The following is a 16,658-nucleotide window of genomic DNA, read 5'->3' on the forward strand; positions in this document are numbered from 1 at the left end:
GATACTATCGCCCCCCTTCCCAAATCCCCGACAACTGCCTTGTCCATACCAGAATGGCACAATGCCATGAAAACTGAGTTTAGTGCACTGCTTAAAAATGAGACTTGGGAATTGGTTCCTCGGCATCCAGGCATGAATATAATACGTAGTATGTGGTTGTTTAAACACAAGTTTCGGTCAGATGGCACTTTGGAGAGGTACAAAGCACGACTGGTGTGCGATGGTCGTGGTCAACAGGTTGGGGTCGATTGTGGTGAAACGTTCAGTCCCGTGGTTAAACCATCCACCATTCGGACCGTCCTTACTATAGCACTTTCTAACTCTTGGCCAATTCATCAGTTGGACGTAACTAATGCCTTTCTTCACGGGAACATGCAAGAAACAATCTTTATGTATCAACCAATGGGGTTCCGCCACCGGGATTATCCAGATCATGTCTGTCGTCTGAAGAAGTCTCTCTACGGACTTAAACAAGCTCCCCGAGCTTGGTACCAGCGGTTCACTGACTTCGTTCTTCAACAAGGGTTCACTCAATGCAAATCAGACAATTCCTTATTTTTATACCGCCACGGCCGTAACATTGCTTATCTACTCATATATGTGGATGATATAATCCTCACCACCTCATCTCACTCACTTCGCCAGCAGCTAATGTCCATCCTTGCAGGGGAATTCGCCATGAAGGACTTAGGTCCTTTATCTCATTTTTTGGGCATTTCCGTCACACGACAGGGTGACGGTTTATTTTTATCCCAACAAGCATATGCTAAAGATATTATCCATCGTGCCGGCATGGATTCTTGCAAGCCTTCCACAACACCCGTTGACACCCACAGCAAACTGAGCAGTGAATCTGGGCCCTTACTTGATAATCCTACTAATTATAGAAGTCTAGCCGGTGCATTGCAATATCTCACCTTCACCAGACCAGACCTCACCTATGCTGTTCAACAGATTTGCATACATATGCACTCTCCTCGGGTTTCTCACTGGAACGCTTTAAAACGCATCATTCGGTATCTTCAAGGCACCTCCGAGTTTGGACTTCATCTCTCCTCCACTTCATCTCTATATCTTCGAGCATATACCGACGCTGACTGGGCTGGGTGTCCCGACACCCGTCGATCTACCTCCGGATACTGTGTCTATTTGGGCGACAACTTGATCTCCTGGTCCTCTAAACGTCAGTCAACCATCTCTCGCTCCAGTGCTGAGGCTGAGTATCGTGGACTTGCTAATGTCGTGGCCGAATTATGTTGGCTTCGGAATCTACTTCTTGAACTTCATCGGCCCCTATCCAAAGCATCGATTGTGTATTGTGATAACCTAAGTGCCATCTACCTTTCCGGAAACCCGGTTCAACATCAACGAACCAAGCACATTGAGCTGGATATTCACTTTGTCCGTGAGCATGTTCAAAAGGGCCTAGTTCGAGTTATTCATGTCCCTTCCAGAAACCAAGTGGCTGACATCTTCACCAAAGGACTACCTCGGACTCTTTTCGAAGATTTTCGCTCCAGTCTAAGCATTCGCCCTCCTCCCGCTTCGACTGCGGGGGTGTAATAGATAATATTGTTTATAGTATAGATTGGTATAATTGATTTGTTAATATCTCCATCCATAATACTAGGAGATGTTTATGGTATAGATTAGTATGATTGATTTGATGATATCTCCATCTATGATAGGAGATTTGTTTTGTATCTATATATTCAATGGAATGAGAATAAGGAGGCAAGCATTCATTTACCAAATAACTTACAGACCGATCCGGAATAACAACTCAAAAGATAAAAAAGTATCGTTGATTTCTTCATGCCCGTTCAAATTTTGAAGTATCGAATGTGCAAATAAGAATCTGCTTGTTACATGAATTTTTTTCATGTAGATAGATGTAGATTTGTGGACTTAAAATTATATTTTGTGTTACACCCTGTTAAATAAAGTCTAAACTCTAAATTTCCTTTGAGCATGACTAAATACAAGTACATGAAGTAGTTAAAAAAAATGTAACTATTAAAGTAGTAAATTGTACCAAAGTTATTTTAGAGTATGATAATCTAACATTGTTATAGTCGATCTAAAATTGAGATTTATATTATGTCATCGGATGAGTTGGAGCTTGTGTGAAGGAAAGAGTGGGGAGAGAAAGTGGACGGTGAGGGAGTAAGAAGAGAGACAGAGGAGGAATAGAAAAGAGTGAGGGTGGAATTGTTGTGGACATTCTTGAATATAATAAGCTCTTATGGTTGTAATCACTTCATCATTATAAAGTGGTATTTCATTATCTGCTTTTACTGAACAAGGAAAATCCATTCTTGTATATTTTATCAGTGATGATTCCATGAACCATTATTTATAAGGTTTAAAAATAGACTAGATTAAAATAATCCTATTGAATAATAACACATTAGAATTTTTAAAACTAATATAGTTACGAGTTTTAGAAACTTAGGGAATGATATAATACAAGTCTATAGGTAATTATATTATATTATAAATATTGGATCAATGTTGAATCTCCATACGCTTGCTTTCGTCTAGGATTTGGATGGAGTGTTTTGTATATTAATTTAATCATTTAATAAATACTTTCCACTACAAACCAACATCTTTAAATAGAGGACCGAAACTGCCAATGTTCAATAGTAAGAGACTCTTTCGAAAGTCACTTGATATTTTTGGGTGTTGAACGTGGATGGGAGTATCGTCATCCTATCCTAGCTGGCAATGCCTGAATGGATTAAAATGTACACTCACCACATTAACGACTGCTACCTTGTTTTTTTGTTATTGTTATTTAAGAAAAACCAGACCGTATCGTTAAGGTACTTCCCATACTTTCTACTTACTGGGCTGAACGTGTGACCATAAAGAATTAATTTAGCTTATATTCAAAGGATTAATCGAATTATATTCCAATTAGAGACTTTTTTTTAACACGTGTAACTCGTTTATCAACAAATCCAGGGTTTATATTCGTAAAGGCCAAAAACGAATCGGTCAAAACAAGTCCAAGGGACGGAAGTCGGAACCCTTTGACCCCATGTAAGCTACCATTCCTTTTTTTCTCATAACCACGAGAATTCATTACTAGAAAATTCATGGGATCTTCCACCAATACCCTGCTAACCAACAGAATCATGTAAATTGTAGTTTTTGCTAGGCATAGCCATAGTTATCAAATCGACCGCTTAAGACGCTTAAGCGCATTTATTGGGCGAAGCGCATTAAATGTGATTTCAATGCATTTATATTAAAGCGCCCACATGTTCCACTTCTCAAATGGCATGCGTATTATTTATTAAACGGCATTTAACCCCCCTCTTCTTATTCTCAAGTAAAAACTAAAACTCCCCCCTAATTAAAGGCTCAACTAGTTTATTATTTATCATTTAATATTTTATTTATATACGCTTTAATAAGTATATAAATAACATAATATATACTTATATAACTATTATTATTCTATATATCAAATTATGATAAATATAATTAAATACTATGAACTGTTTCAAGAATGAATCTTTGTTTTCTTATTAAGATGTTTTACTTTAGTTAAAATTTTGTTTTTATAATGCATGCTTTTTTTTTATAAATCAGGCGCTTTTTTTGTCAACACTTTCGAGCGCTTATCGCGTTTGATAATTATGGGCATAGCGATATGCCTTCAAGAGATTATGGTAGAAAACCAGTGAAGGCAAGATCCAAAACCGAGACATCTACCGGAGGGGCTCGGATGTTTACCAATGCATCAATCATAATGGTTAAAAACAATGCATTGTAAATCAACATCCTTTTCAACACACCACATTGAGTTTCATTCCAGTTCCGCTACCTTTGATCTTCCATTCGTTACAAAACATTCGGTGAAGCAAACACCCCCTTGTAACCAACCGTAATTTCCCTACCAAAACAACTAGCTTAACATACTATAAAACATCATTTCTTAGCCTCACGCTGAACAGCGCGAGGAACAAACGTCAAGCCACGAGTATGGCGCCGACCAAAGCTGACAGTCGAAGGAGTGGTGGAATCAGAAGTAGTCAATCTGGAAACACCTGAAACAAGGTCATTCAAGGTCCCCTCTTCTACTTGCATCGCACTTGCACCGAATCCTTCTTTTTCAGCGGTAAATGTTGCATTGCGTTGTTTATGTTGGTTTTTCTTTGATCTTTCCTTTTTTGACGGTTGGGCCTTCTTAAAGAAGTCGAATGATGATGGGAAGCTATGTTTATCCATTAAATGTTGATGCCGGCTTTTGTAGCTTTTGAGCTTCACACCACATCCCTCAACAAGGCATTCATACTGTTCCACAAAAGTACCACAATTTAGAGGCGACAGCTTTAAACAAATTATATGAAACAAAATATGGGCAAATCAAAAAATGGGCAAAAAAATCAGCTTGACCCGCCCCAGCCCGTTTAGACCCAAAACAGTAATAGTGAACAGTAACAGAAGATGAATAATTACCATAGCATAACCTCTTGCGACTTTGGCTTGGAAGAAAGAATCATGAGCCTCTGACACATGTATGCTAAGCAGGCGAGATGTAGGGTATACTCTTGAACAGACAGAACAAGACGCTGTATGCCTTGCATTGTAATGATCTTCAAACTCTGTCAAGGATCTCAAGTTGGCTCCACAACCAACAATTGGACAGATCACTTCACTGTGCCAAACAAAACAAGTAGATAAAACAATGTCTCAGATAATCATATTGATGTTTATGCATCATTTAGCGGATGTAGCAGTGTGTGAAACAGTTAAAAGTTAAGAAAGTGTGTAATGAATGTATGAGAATAAATTGTAATCCATATCTTCTTTTGTCCAAGGTTACTGCTCTTTTACACCTACGGAAAAGATTATATGTATAAAACTATAATCATGCATAAATATTTATTTATATATCCATGATCAGACTCGCATTTGTGCTACAAAGTCCAATACATTGAAAGAAGCCATGATCATTTAATTAAAAATTTTCCTTGACTTGCTGATGTGGATGAAAAGAAACTTTCATGAAACATTTATATTAACTACTAATGATAAACAATTTGTCATGTATCCTAAGCTAATGGACTCATGGGTCGGTTGTGCAATTGTGCCAGCTTAAGCATGTGTTACCAAGAATGAATTAACCATTTACACTTTACAACTTTTAATCGAGTTTTGATTCATAGATCCCAGAATATTGCATCAGTTTAATGTGCACATAGTTTAAGGAAAACATCTGGCCATCAATCAAATGCTTGAAATGTTCCACAATAACGAGAAAATAACAGAATCTTTGGACCTGAACCTGCTGCTATCAATTCTTAGTAATTACAGGACATTGGACATTCATAAACAGATTGCGATTTTCATGTGATAATAGGCAGGTATGTGTGGGTCACCTAGGAATAAACAGATATATAGACGACACTCAAAACACATACGAGACTATAAGAGGTGTAGGGCTGGGAAATAATCCCCTGTGCATATTGGCCCAATCACCATTTTATCATAGTTTCTACTATTTTTGTAATTACACCTGACGAACTCCATCAATCCAGTGAGAGACGACCTAAACCAAGACTTGGCAGTTGTCAATCATACTTGTAACTTATTATGCAATTTTTCGTTTAACTAACATGCCAGTATAGTTGAAGTAAAGAGCAAGATAACAAATAATAAATAAAAGTCCGACAGTACCTGTCCTCATTATCCAAATTTCTAAGCTCCTGTTTTTGCTCTTCAGTAAAATCCAATGCAACCTGGACATCAATAAGAAAGAGTGTTATCTTAATCAAAGCTCATTTTATCATCAAGCAGGTCAATGAAAGATGGCAAACTAACTACATAGTAACTAGAGATACATGGGTAGTTATGACTTTGTATTACAAAACAGGGGAAAACAATCAGATACAATCAATCTAAGCATTGGATTGTAGACTGAATATAATCAGATATATAGAGGCAGTGTTTCCAGAAAGTATTCATCTTATAACTTATTGGGCTTGATCAGTACAATTGCACCCATAGTTAGGCTTGTAATTGAACCGAACGTTCAGTTAACCATTCAACGGGAGGTTCGCTTATTTAAAAAACAAATAAACATGAACAAACATGCTTAGTTCGTACATTTATGTTCATGAACGTTCTTTTAATTACCTCCTCCTGTCGCAACAGTATTGCGCGTCAAGGGTTGTTTCCCTGTGGCCAACTCGAAATTGATAGAATCATGATCCATTTTTTATGTTTGTTTTAATGCCAATAGCAAGAAATTGATAGAATCATGATCCATTTTTGGAATAAACCATGTACTTTTAAACAACCAATTTTGATGTGTTTTTTGTTTTTTTTTTTGGATGAATCATGTACTTCATGTTTTATATTTGTTCATTTGTTTTCATTTAGGTGTGCTCATTTATCTTTGTTTTCGTTTGTTCATATATGCTCGTTTATGTTTGTTCATTTATGTTCCATTCAGTTAGATTTAAACCAATGAACACGAACCAACACATACTCATTTTTCGATTAACTGTTCGGTTCATTTAAAGTTACAGAAACAACCACAAACACGCCCTTGTTCGTGTTCGTTCGGTTAGCATACATGCCCATACTAACAACAACAACATACCATCCTCCTAGAAATATAAGTTGGCTATCAATTTTGTTATGTCAAATGAGTTTCCTTTAAGCATCAAAAGTGTAAAACTATTTCAGATATTGTAACAGAAATTGCCAGGTCATTAAACATTTAGCTAATTAATTATTGGTGAGCCCTAAATTTAACAAATCCTAAAATCACCAGGGGAAGTTAAGAAATAGATATCAAGGTACCTGTTTGGCAAGAAGCTCGCGTTCAATGTTTCCAGAAGCGAAAAAAGGATCGTCCGGTCCGAATCGACGAAGAACTGGAAGCCAGTACTTGAATTCTGACTGCGTTTGCATATGATTGTCTACCATCATCATCGTTGCACTGAAATTTTGGATTGATTTTTAGATTGGAAGAAACTGATGCCTCAAACCGCCTATTATTATTATTATTATTGGGAACGGGTGTTGTGGGTCGGGCCAAAAAATCCAGTCGTCTAACGGCTCTTTTCGCGAGATTACTTGTGCGATCCAGTTGTCAGGTTATATTGATTACGAACTGGATTAGGGATCCCACATAACCTAAGTCGATTCGGCACGAGATGTTTGAACACCACGGCGGCACGGCCTTTATCCGTAATGACTCGTATAGGCCTGTACAAGTAAGTCGTATGGACACATATTTTGTCGGTTTGTGTTTATGTGTCTTGTTTTCTTTTTGAATGATTTACAAATTCTTTAAATGGGCTACTGACTAAATTCAACACATTGGGATACACTCGTCTTTCGATCAAGGAAAAACCTTCACTTAAGGTCAATGCTCGTGAACACTCGCCCGAAGACACGACAGCGTGGTGACATAAATCTCGTTCAGTTCAGGGATTCAACTAGTGAAAACCAGCTACTAGCCTAATCTCCCATAATCACCCGGTGCATTTAAACTAAATGTTATGGTGTGACACTCCCTAAAGTAAGCCGTTTTTCCGTACAATCACTAAACATGATTTCTTTATGTTAATTCCCTTTAGATTAAATTTTGTAAAGTTTAATCATATTTAATCTGGCACAAGCCCTCACACGCATATTGCGTTACATATAAGTGATTTAAAGAAATTAATTGGACTATCGGATGTTATCCGATACGACATACACGGACATTGGTGATAATTTTAACGACTTGATATATGCATTTAACTAAGCGAAGGAGTGGTTTGAATTATGGGTTTATAGGCACTTTATAAAATATCAACAACGAATACGAAACAATTCCTCGAGAATTGGAGTTTATTATAAGCCAATATATACACATGAGAGTAACACTATATATACTTTGAGCTTGTTGTAATAACAAAGACTCATATAGATAAAAAAAACGGATTCTCTTATTTAAAAATATAAATACAGACAAGTGGTGAATTTAGATGAAAACTAGATATGTTGATATTACATATAAATTTGGATATAAAAATATAATTCTTAAAAGTTTGTAACTTAGAAAATATGATTGAAGGTATACGTGCGAGCTTTGTTACAAAGATAAATATATTTTTATGTCTAAATGAAACCGACACCAAGAAATAATACTCTTAATATTTATATAAGTATATAAATATTTGTTTTCAAAAACAATATATTAAAGCTTGTCACCAACGGGTCATCCAAAAATTATCGTATGAAAAGTTACTTTCAAGCGAAACGTTCGGTTGGTGAAAGCAACCGACACAAACAAACGAAACGTTCTGTTGGAGAAAACAACCAACACAAGAAACGAAACGACCGGTTGGTGAAAGCAACCGGCACAAACAAATTAACAAAACTACTAGTTGGGTGAAGGCGACTAGCATAAACCGACTTGCGAGTCGATAACGGTAACTAACTGACTTTACACGTTTAGGATGTGTGAAGGCAGCGGACCTCGGGTCAAAACTGAAAATGCTAGCGAAATGAACACTGAACTTATGAGATGAGTTTCACGACCTCTTTTACTGTTTTTACTATTTTCTAAGTAGGGGGAGAAACATACACTATTGGTTTTATATGCGATAATTAGAAACAAAACAACCGATCTTTATGCGAACTTGAGTTAGGCTATGTAGTACTATAAGTCCCTTAGCATGCTTGCATAGTATAATCATTAACTAACGGAATTAGCCACTGAAATATACGGATAGTACTATCGGTGTTGACATTCCCCCTACTGCCAGGTTAGTCGCGCTAACCACCGATATTGCATCGAACCGGGGTGCGTATATTTCAATCTGGGAGATTAAACAGGACAAATGGATTAAAGTCGAGGTTTGGTTATAGGCTCAGGGTTCGTCATATTAATTCGTAGATTTCGCTAGTCGACGGAGGATCATCATATTTGTTTCAACAGATTATCGTATACTCGTTTGTGAATTGATTCAATGCTTTATGAATAACGTGATTTCATATCGAGTCTCAAAACCTGTGAACTCACCAACCGTTGTGTTGACTTTTTAAAACGTATGTTTTTTTCAGGGACTTAATAAGCACTTAAGGAATCATGAAGACGGGACCTCAAGGCATAATTAGGATACCTTTTGGAGGGGTTTCGCTTGTATAGCCCTACTGATATTTGGGGTCATATACAAGAAATCCCAAATTTTGTCTTAAATTAATTTATTTAAAAACATGTTATGGTTTATAAACGCTTTTTAAAACTATTGGTATCCTAATGCTACTATGTTGGCGATAATCATATGCTTACGATATACATGACGTCATGCGTCCGCGCTTCCGCCTTGGCGGGGTGTGACATATGGGCAGAAATCAAACCTGAGTCACATAGAACACCAAGTCTCTCCCTTACCACTCTACCATCAGCTCATTGATGTTTATGTGCCTCGTATAACACACTTTCTTTTCTTTTATTTTTTATTTTAAATTTTTGTTTAAATGCAGTTGTTTGACGATGGAGAGGTTGGTTGAAAACAAATCGTTTGATGATGGAGATGTTGGTTAAAACCAAGTCATTTAATGATGTTGGCATATGGCGTTCACAAAAACCTACACACGCCGTATAGCGTGTATATGATTGAAGTTGAAAATTCTAAAAAATTTTGAACAATGAGGTATTATGGCCTATACAGTTCGTCGATGAATAACTATATGAAGAGTATAAAGCATATACGAGGCATATAGGGCTACAGAAAACTATACAAGACATCAGGGTCTATACGAGTCGTATTAGCCGCAAAAAGTTGGGACTCTAATTTTTCCGTACATATGTCAGACACGCAGTGTCTATACGGGTCAAATATGTCTATACGAGTCGCATATGTATGTACAAACACCTTGGAATAGCGCATCCCTTTTTATAACCCAACATTTTCTCCAACAATCCCTTCATTCTTCCTCAACGTTAATTATTTTCATATTATCATTAATTTCTATGTGTATGTTTCAAAACTAAGCTACTTATACTTATAAATAAATACAGTAAATTGAATCTAAATAGTAAATACTACACAATTGAGTGAGTCTAGTTGTTCAAGAGTTAAGCAAGCTTGTCTAGTTAAAATCGTTGGCTAGTTCAGTTGACAGAATCTCATATATAGACCAGTGGGAATGGAAATTGGACGTCCATTTTTTTTTTCTTTTCGGTTTTGATAAAAAGCACCAAACTTTGGTCACAAGACTTTAAGTATGTTCAACCAAATTATGTTTATTCATGGAATCAATGAATTCATAAGAAGGTGAGTAATTTTTGGTTGGAGAACCATTTTAGATCAGTTACCGTCATTGGTTGTCTGGCAACGAGAAATATTACGGTCCCGTTAGTTATGTTTTCAATTTGTTGTAATTCGAATGAAACAACTGATGATATATTCACGGGTTTTCCGTATGGCAAATTATTTCTTTTTCGTGTTTGGTATTCTCGACTTGTTGAACATGCACTAGTTTACATGAACGTCAAAGGAGAAAGTGAAGGTGTTACAAGCTATAATTCTTACAGAGAAGTGGGTGCTTTCGAAGGTCCGAAATGAATTGTCTTTGATAACAAGCTGCTTCATCCGGGGAAATTGATGGAAGACACAAAGGCTCTTGGTTTTCTTTGGATCCGGTACTGGGCAAAGTCAAATTTGTTAACTTCAGATAATCACAAAACATTCAATCTTTTTTCCTTTGGCTTACTTTAGTTACTCTGATGTATTTTGTTGGATTGGTGTGTTCATTTTGGTGTGGCTTTCGTTACTCGGGTATTAATAATATTTTTTGTTGGTTGTAAAAAAGCAAATAATGATAAAATAATATAAATTAAGTGAATTCGGTACTTCGGTTTTCCATGAGTTTTATTATAATTATTTTTTTTAATGAAAAACAAACACTACTCAACTTAAAAAAGAAAACCAACAAAATGCAAAAAAAGCAACCAAAATTTTATTTTTCTAACAGCTAATGAATCCTCTAAATGAGCTACTGGTTAAATTCACTGCAGGGTTGTTTAAGAGTCGAGCCCGAGTAGTGCCATGGTGGTTTCGAGCTCGGGCTCAAAACTAAACGAGGCAACTTAGCTAAGCTCTAGCTCGATTTTAAAGTTAAACGAGCTTAAGATCGAGCAAATGAGCTGAGCCATGACTCGAGCCGAGCCTGGGTCGATTTTGGCTCGGTTACAAAAATGATCCAAATCAGCTCAGGATATTTAAAATCAACTTTTTATAGCTAGTTTTATTCGAGCTTTTATCGAGCGAGTCACAAGCTCGAGTTTCGAGCCTCGAGCTTTTTGAACAACCCTAATTCACTGCATCGGGATACACTCGTCTTTAGATCAGGGAAAAACCCTCACCTAAGGCCAACACCCGTGAACACTCGCCGAGGGCACGATAGTGTGGTGAGATAAAACACGTTTAGTTCAAAGATCCAACCAGTAAAAGCCAACTAATCGCCTAGTCTTTCATCATTACCATGGTGCCACTTAAACTAGGTGCCAGTGAAACTAAATGCTGTAGACAGAAATCGAACCTGAATCACATAGAATACTAAGTCTTTTCCTTACCACTCCATAACTAGCTCGTTTGCAAGCAACCAAAATTTTGAAAAGAGGAAGAAAAAAATAATTGAAGGGGCCCACAAGAAGGTGTAATGTCACGTCACCTACACACCCATTCATTCGGCCACTCCCAATCCTTGTAGCGTTATATATCAGCTAGCTAAACCAAACCAAGCATCTAGAAATAATAAATACAACAGCACCATCAAGGGTTCATTCATTCAATTCAATTCAATTCAATTCAATTCAATGGATCCAGACGCTCTGTCAAAGGCATTCGTGGAGCACTACTACTCCACCTTCGACACCAACCGAGCTGGATTAGCCAACCTCTACCAGGAGTCTTCCATGTTGACTTTCGAAGGCCAGAAGATCCAAGGCTCTCAGAACATCGTCAACAAGCTCACCTCTCTCCCCTTCCAGCAGTGCAAGCACAGCATCACAACCGTCGATTGCCAGCCCTCCGGTCCTGCTGGCGGTATGCTTGTCTTTGTTAGCGGTAATCTCCAACTCGCCGGTGAACAACACGCCCTTAAGTTCAGTCAGGTATTCAATTTTGTTTGATGTATATCTATATATGCATATCGATGCCTGTTTGGATCTTATTAGGCATTGAGATTTGAGTTTTGAGCCCTAATTATGTGTATGATTATTTGACCTAGATTAATTTTAAACTCAAATGGATGAATTTCTGTGGTGTTGGTGATGATCTGTTAATTGTTAATTGGTTATGTTGATGTTAGCAAATAAGGAGTGTAGATCTGCTATGCACTATACATGTAATAGTTTGTACAAAGTTGAATTGTGTATTTGTTTTGACTTTTGAGATGCATATACTTGGTTATTGGTACCTGTTTGTGAATAAACATGACACTTGTGTGTTGGCATATATTCCATATTCCCTGTAGTGCGGCTTTGATTATTTATTTATTTAGTATTTATAGATCTCAAGTCGGATCAATCGGTTACTGAATGGGGGCTGGTAATGTTTATGTAAAGACTGCACACTTGTGATAAATTGATACATGGACCTTGGAGAGATTTGTTGTGGTTTGGAAGCCTAATTGATCATAATATGTTGAATATGTTGTGAAGTTGACTCCATATTTTACATTTTGGACTTGTTTTATATCTTTTAGTTTCTGATCTTAAAGGCTTTGGAAATCATCATTTTATATTAGGGTTCTTACAGGCTTCTTGTGGATGGAAATTTGCAATGATTTTAGTGTCGAAGTTCTTGAGTGTTGTAGTTGGTTTTAGTTTTCAAAAGAAAACAATCGCAGTTGCAGAAATTCCAAATAGTGGTAACACATGACTTAAAAACTTGAACTTTTTCCCAATTTGTTGCAATTCTTTGAATTCTAAAGTCAGGTACAATAGTTAAAAATGTAAAGTTTCCAAGCAAGACGTTGGTTTTATGAAATTTCTGCAACCATAAGGGCTTTCTCAGAAGCTAAGGCCTAAGGCCAAGTACAATTATTGCAAATGTTGGCATTTGTTAGGATGACTGCTGTTTACCATCTACTAACATAGTAACATTCTGTATGCATGAGTGTTTGATTTTTCCTGTCTCTAAAGTATTGACTTATTTATCATGTTCTTGATTTCTTGGACGTGCCCATGAAATCACATTGAATTATTTACCAGTTATAGAACCTCATGGTATCCATCTAATTTTATGATCTTGTAGATAATTTCAGTGCCTCTCTGTTATTCAATTTTGATATCTAATTTGTTTAGCATTTATGCTTTTTTTATTATCTTGCTAAATTTCCAATACATCAATAGGCAATGGCATGCCTATTTTGATATCAATTTGTTTAGCATTATACTTTAAGTTGCTATGCAATATGTAACCAACTGTTTTCTTAAACTGCATGTTTCTATGCAATTTCTTCTTTGTTTGCTCGTATGTGAAATAGATATTTATAATGTATTTTTTAGTTATATAATTTAGGAAGAACTATGCACTAGATAGTAGATATACACTTTGGGTGGCTTTCGATTCGTTTGAACCCACCCATATTCTTTTTTAAGCTGTTTTTGAAATTCAATTTTTTTATCCTCTCGAATTTGGAGATAAAATACTACCAAATCAATTCATGCTCATGCATAAGTAAAATTGGAAAGTGCAAGTATTTTGACATCATACAAAGTTTTTTCTGCTTCTGTTTGGTAAATACTAATATGCTGTTGTATTTTTCATGGAAATATGGAATGCATATTTTCTTGAATAATTGCGGTTTACTTACTTTTGAAAAGCTTATACAAATATTTCTTTTGCAATTATGAAAAGACAGTAAAAGAAGTCACATATTCTCTGCTTGTATATGTGCAGATGTTCCATCTGATGCCAACGCCCCAAGGAAGCTTTTATGTGTACAACGACATATTTCGGTTGAACTATGCTTAAAACGAGATGCTTCTGGAAGCCGGACATTGGCTAGTTTAGCATTCAGTTCTGAATATTTTGCCTATCAATTGTGTCTTTTATACGGGTTTGCATTATTCTATTGTTGGAAGTGGATCAATTTGTGTAAAGTTTTCTGACTGACTTGCTATGTTGTTAGAAAACCATCATTTGCTTCTAGGGATACCAGTGACTGTTTTGAACCTATTGTTTTTGGAAAATAATCATTCAATACCTTTGATGTTACATGATCGCTTAACCAAGGATAAAAACATGGTATCGTAAGTTACGATCTTAATTTTGCAAAGTGGTGCAAGGCAAGGTGCCAAGGCCACACGCCTTTGAATGCTTGTGGCGATTATACAAGAGTGCAGAGGCTAAAGTAAAATCCTCGTGCCTGCGTCTCAAGAATTTATAAATATAGCCTCTAGTTATACATGTATGCTATTTATACACATTTTTGTTGCGTAGTGGTATAAACTATGATAAATATTAAAAAAAATATTATATTAATACCTCACCGGCTCGCCTCACCTCTCACACATGTCTGTTGGTTTTGGGGGCCGTATCGCCTTTGTGCGTGCCAGGTTTTTTAAAAAGCAAGGTTCTAATAAAGTTTCATAAAAATGACTGTTTGAACGCTACTTACGAAACCTGATTACTATTTAGTTTATGTTTTCATGTAAACTAATATGCTAAATCTGAAAAGAATAGTCTTGGTTTAAGTAGTTTCATTATTGCAAAATTTATCAGTGTTGAGATTTATGTGATTTTGTAGTTAAAAGAATATTGGTAATTTAGTATAGTATCTGTATAAAATAATGCAAGTTAATTGATTTTATTTAAAATCTACCTAAGTTTATATACGTATAAGTGAACATTTTTATGATTTATAGAGCTTTTTGATACCCATTAACAAGTGGGATTGATTTGGAATGAGGATAGCTTGAGTAGGCAATCAAGGTTCACTTTTCTTCTATCACAGTCATACCTATCTTGTCTCTTTAACCTTCATTGATCCTTAAATACAACTGTACATATACTTTTGTCACACACTCAGAACTTGTACAAAAATATAGATCAATCAGAAGCCGTGAATAACAAAGAAAATGTCGGATTGGGGACCCGTGTTCGTGGCCATGATGCTCTTCATACTGCTTACTCCGGGGTTGCTTATTCAGATACCCGGGCACAACAAGGTTGTGGAATTCGGTAATTTCCATACGAGTGGTGTCTCGATTTTGGTTCATTCCGTCATCTATTTTGCTCTTATGTGCATTTTCTTGTTAGCGATTGGGGTCCATATGTACCTTGGTTAAATTCTGGTGTGCTGCTTAATTTTTTTCATGTAATTCTGTCTTCTTTCATTATTGGTTACTTATGTAAATCTTTACCATTATTTGAATTGGATTTTGTGCTCTTCTTGTGATCGAATATTATGTTTTCGTTTAAATGTAGTTATCACAATTAATAAACTACTTTAACCACTAGAAATTTCAAGTGTTACCAAGTTGTAACGACGGCCTCATCAATGCCATATTGTTATGTAGAACCAATAAGCATGGGGCGGCTGAGAGGTTAACTAAGGTGTTCATTATTTGAATTGGATCATCAAAACCTGAATTTGACTAATGAATTTGAATTCGGGTTCGAATAACCAAACAAGTCCATATCCAAATCAGATTCTGAAAATGGTTTTGCATCTATGTATTTTAGATCGAAGTCCTTTTTCACGGGTATGGAATTAGGCTATATTCGAACCAAATACTCGTTTACCCGAACCGTATATGGATATACCTAAACTATATACCCAAAAATTTTTAATTTTTATTTTATTTTAATCCTTGTTTATTAACGCTTCGTTTTAGTAGGTTTCTTTTATGAAAAATTATTTTTTTGGGGGATATGTATTTGATGATATTTTTTGTATGTTATGAAATATATATAATAAAATTTGATAAAAGTTATAGTGATATTATTAATGTATGATGACTCTTATATGCTTGTTGTTTTAACTTGTGGTAGTTATATAAATATGAACAATATAATAATTATAATGTTAAAAAAAGACAATGTACTTTGAAATTCAATGGGTATTTTTAACAAATTAAAGGGTATACCTGATAGGCGGGCATAAGGCTTAAGGAGGGTGGAGATAGGCCTACCGTCCATTGACATCTAGCCCGTATTTGTAGTGTAGTTGACGGTCCAGTTTTAGTATTCTAGTTTAAGTGTTCACTCTACAAACCCTCAAAGACCCAATTTTCTTATTTTAGTTCAAGTGTCAACTGACGTCTAACTCATATTTGTGGTGTAGTAAGCAGCCCAATTTTCTTATTTTAGTTCAAGAGCCCACCTACAAAATTCCAAGCTCAAGGCCCCAAGCAAGTGGTGTAATTGGGTGTGCCATGTGCTCTCAAATTTTGTTCTCTTTTTATGTAATCCTTGTTCCTTTTTTTTTTCCAAGTTTTATTTTCTCTTTTTAATTATTTACTCGTTTACTGAATTGGTAATGCATTCACAAGTAAACAAAAACAATATGCTTATTTTTTATTCTCTTATATAATTGTCTTAATCATTTATAATAATGAAACTTGGAAAAGGGGCCCAAAAGTTCATTCTGCTTTGAAAATTTCAAAATGATATAGCCAACCT

General features: G+C 35.9%; 3 protein-coding genes across 3 annotated transcripts; 2 read left to right on the forward strand and 1 right to left on the reverse strand.

Moving 5' to 3' along the window:
• Positions 1-3,832: 3,832 nt before the first annotated feature.
• On the reverse strand, positions 3,833-6,971 carry LOC143583441 (uncharacterized). Its single transcript, XM_077065744.1, has 4 exons — positions 6,826-6,971; positions 5,695-5,756; positions 4,474-4,672; positions 3,833-4,308 (listed from the first exon to the last, which is right to left on the reverse strand). The coding sequence occupies exons 1-4, from the start codon at positions 6,955-6,957 to the stop codon at positions 3,943-3,945; spliced, it is 759 nt and encodes a 252-aa protein (XP_076921859.1). The 5' UTR covers positions 6,958-6,971; the 3' UTR covers positions 3,833-3,942.
• A 4,834-nt stretch (positions 6,972-11,805) lies between these two features.
• LOC143583443 (nuclear transport factor 2B-like) lies at positions 11,806-14,134 on the forward strand. Its single transcript, XM_077065745.1, has 2 exons — positions 11,806-12,139; positions 13,932-14,134. The coding sequence occupies exons 1-2, from the start codon at positions 11,843-11,845 to the stop codon at positions 14,004-14,006; spliced, it is 372 nt and encodes a 123-aa protein (XP_076921860.1). The 5' UTR covers positions 11,806-11,842; the 3' UTR covers positions 14,007-14,134.
• Positions 14,135-15,071: 937 nt separating this feature from the next.
• Positions 15,072-15,500, forward strand: LOC143583444 (uncharacterized). Its single transcript, XM_077065746.1, has one exon. It carries the CDS (start codon positions 15,113-15,115, stop codon positions 15,320-15,322), a length of 210 nt encoding a protein of 69 aa, XP_076921861.1. The 5' UTR covers positions 15,072-15,112; the 3' UTR covers positions 15,323-15,500.
• The last annotated feature ends 1,158 nt before the right edge of the window (positions 15,501-16,658 follow it).

The sequence above is a fragment of the Bidens hawaiensis genome, unplaced genomic scaffold (assembly GCF_021521415.1).
Source record: "Bidens hawaiensis isolate Kalapana, Puna unplaced genomic scaffold, B.hawaiensis_p1.1 tig00032397_1, whole genome shotgun sequence".
Classification (NCBI taxonomy): domain Eukaryota; kingdom Viridiplantae; phylum Streptophyta; class Magnoliopsida; order Asterales; family Asteraceae; genus Bidens; species Bidens hawaiensis.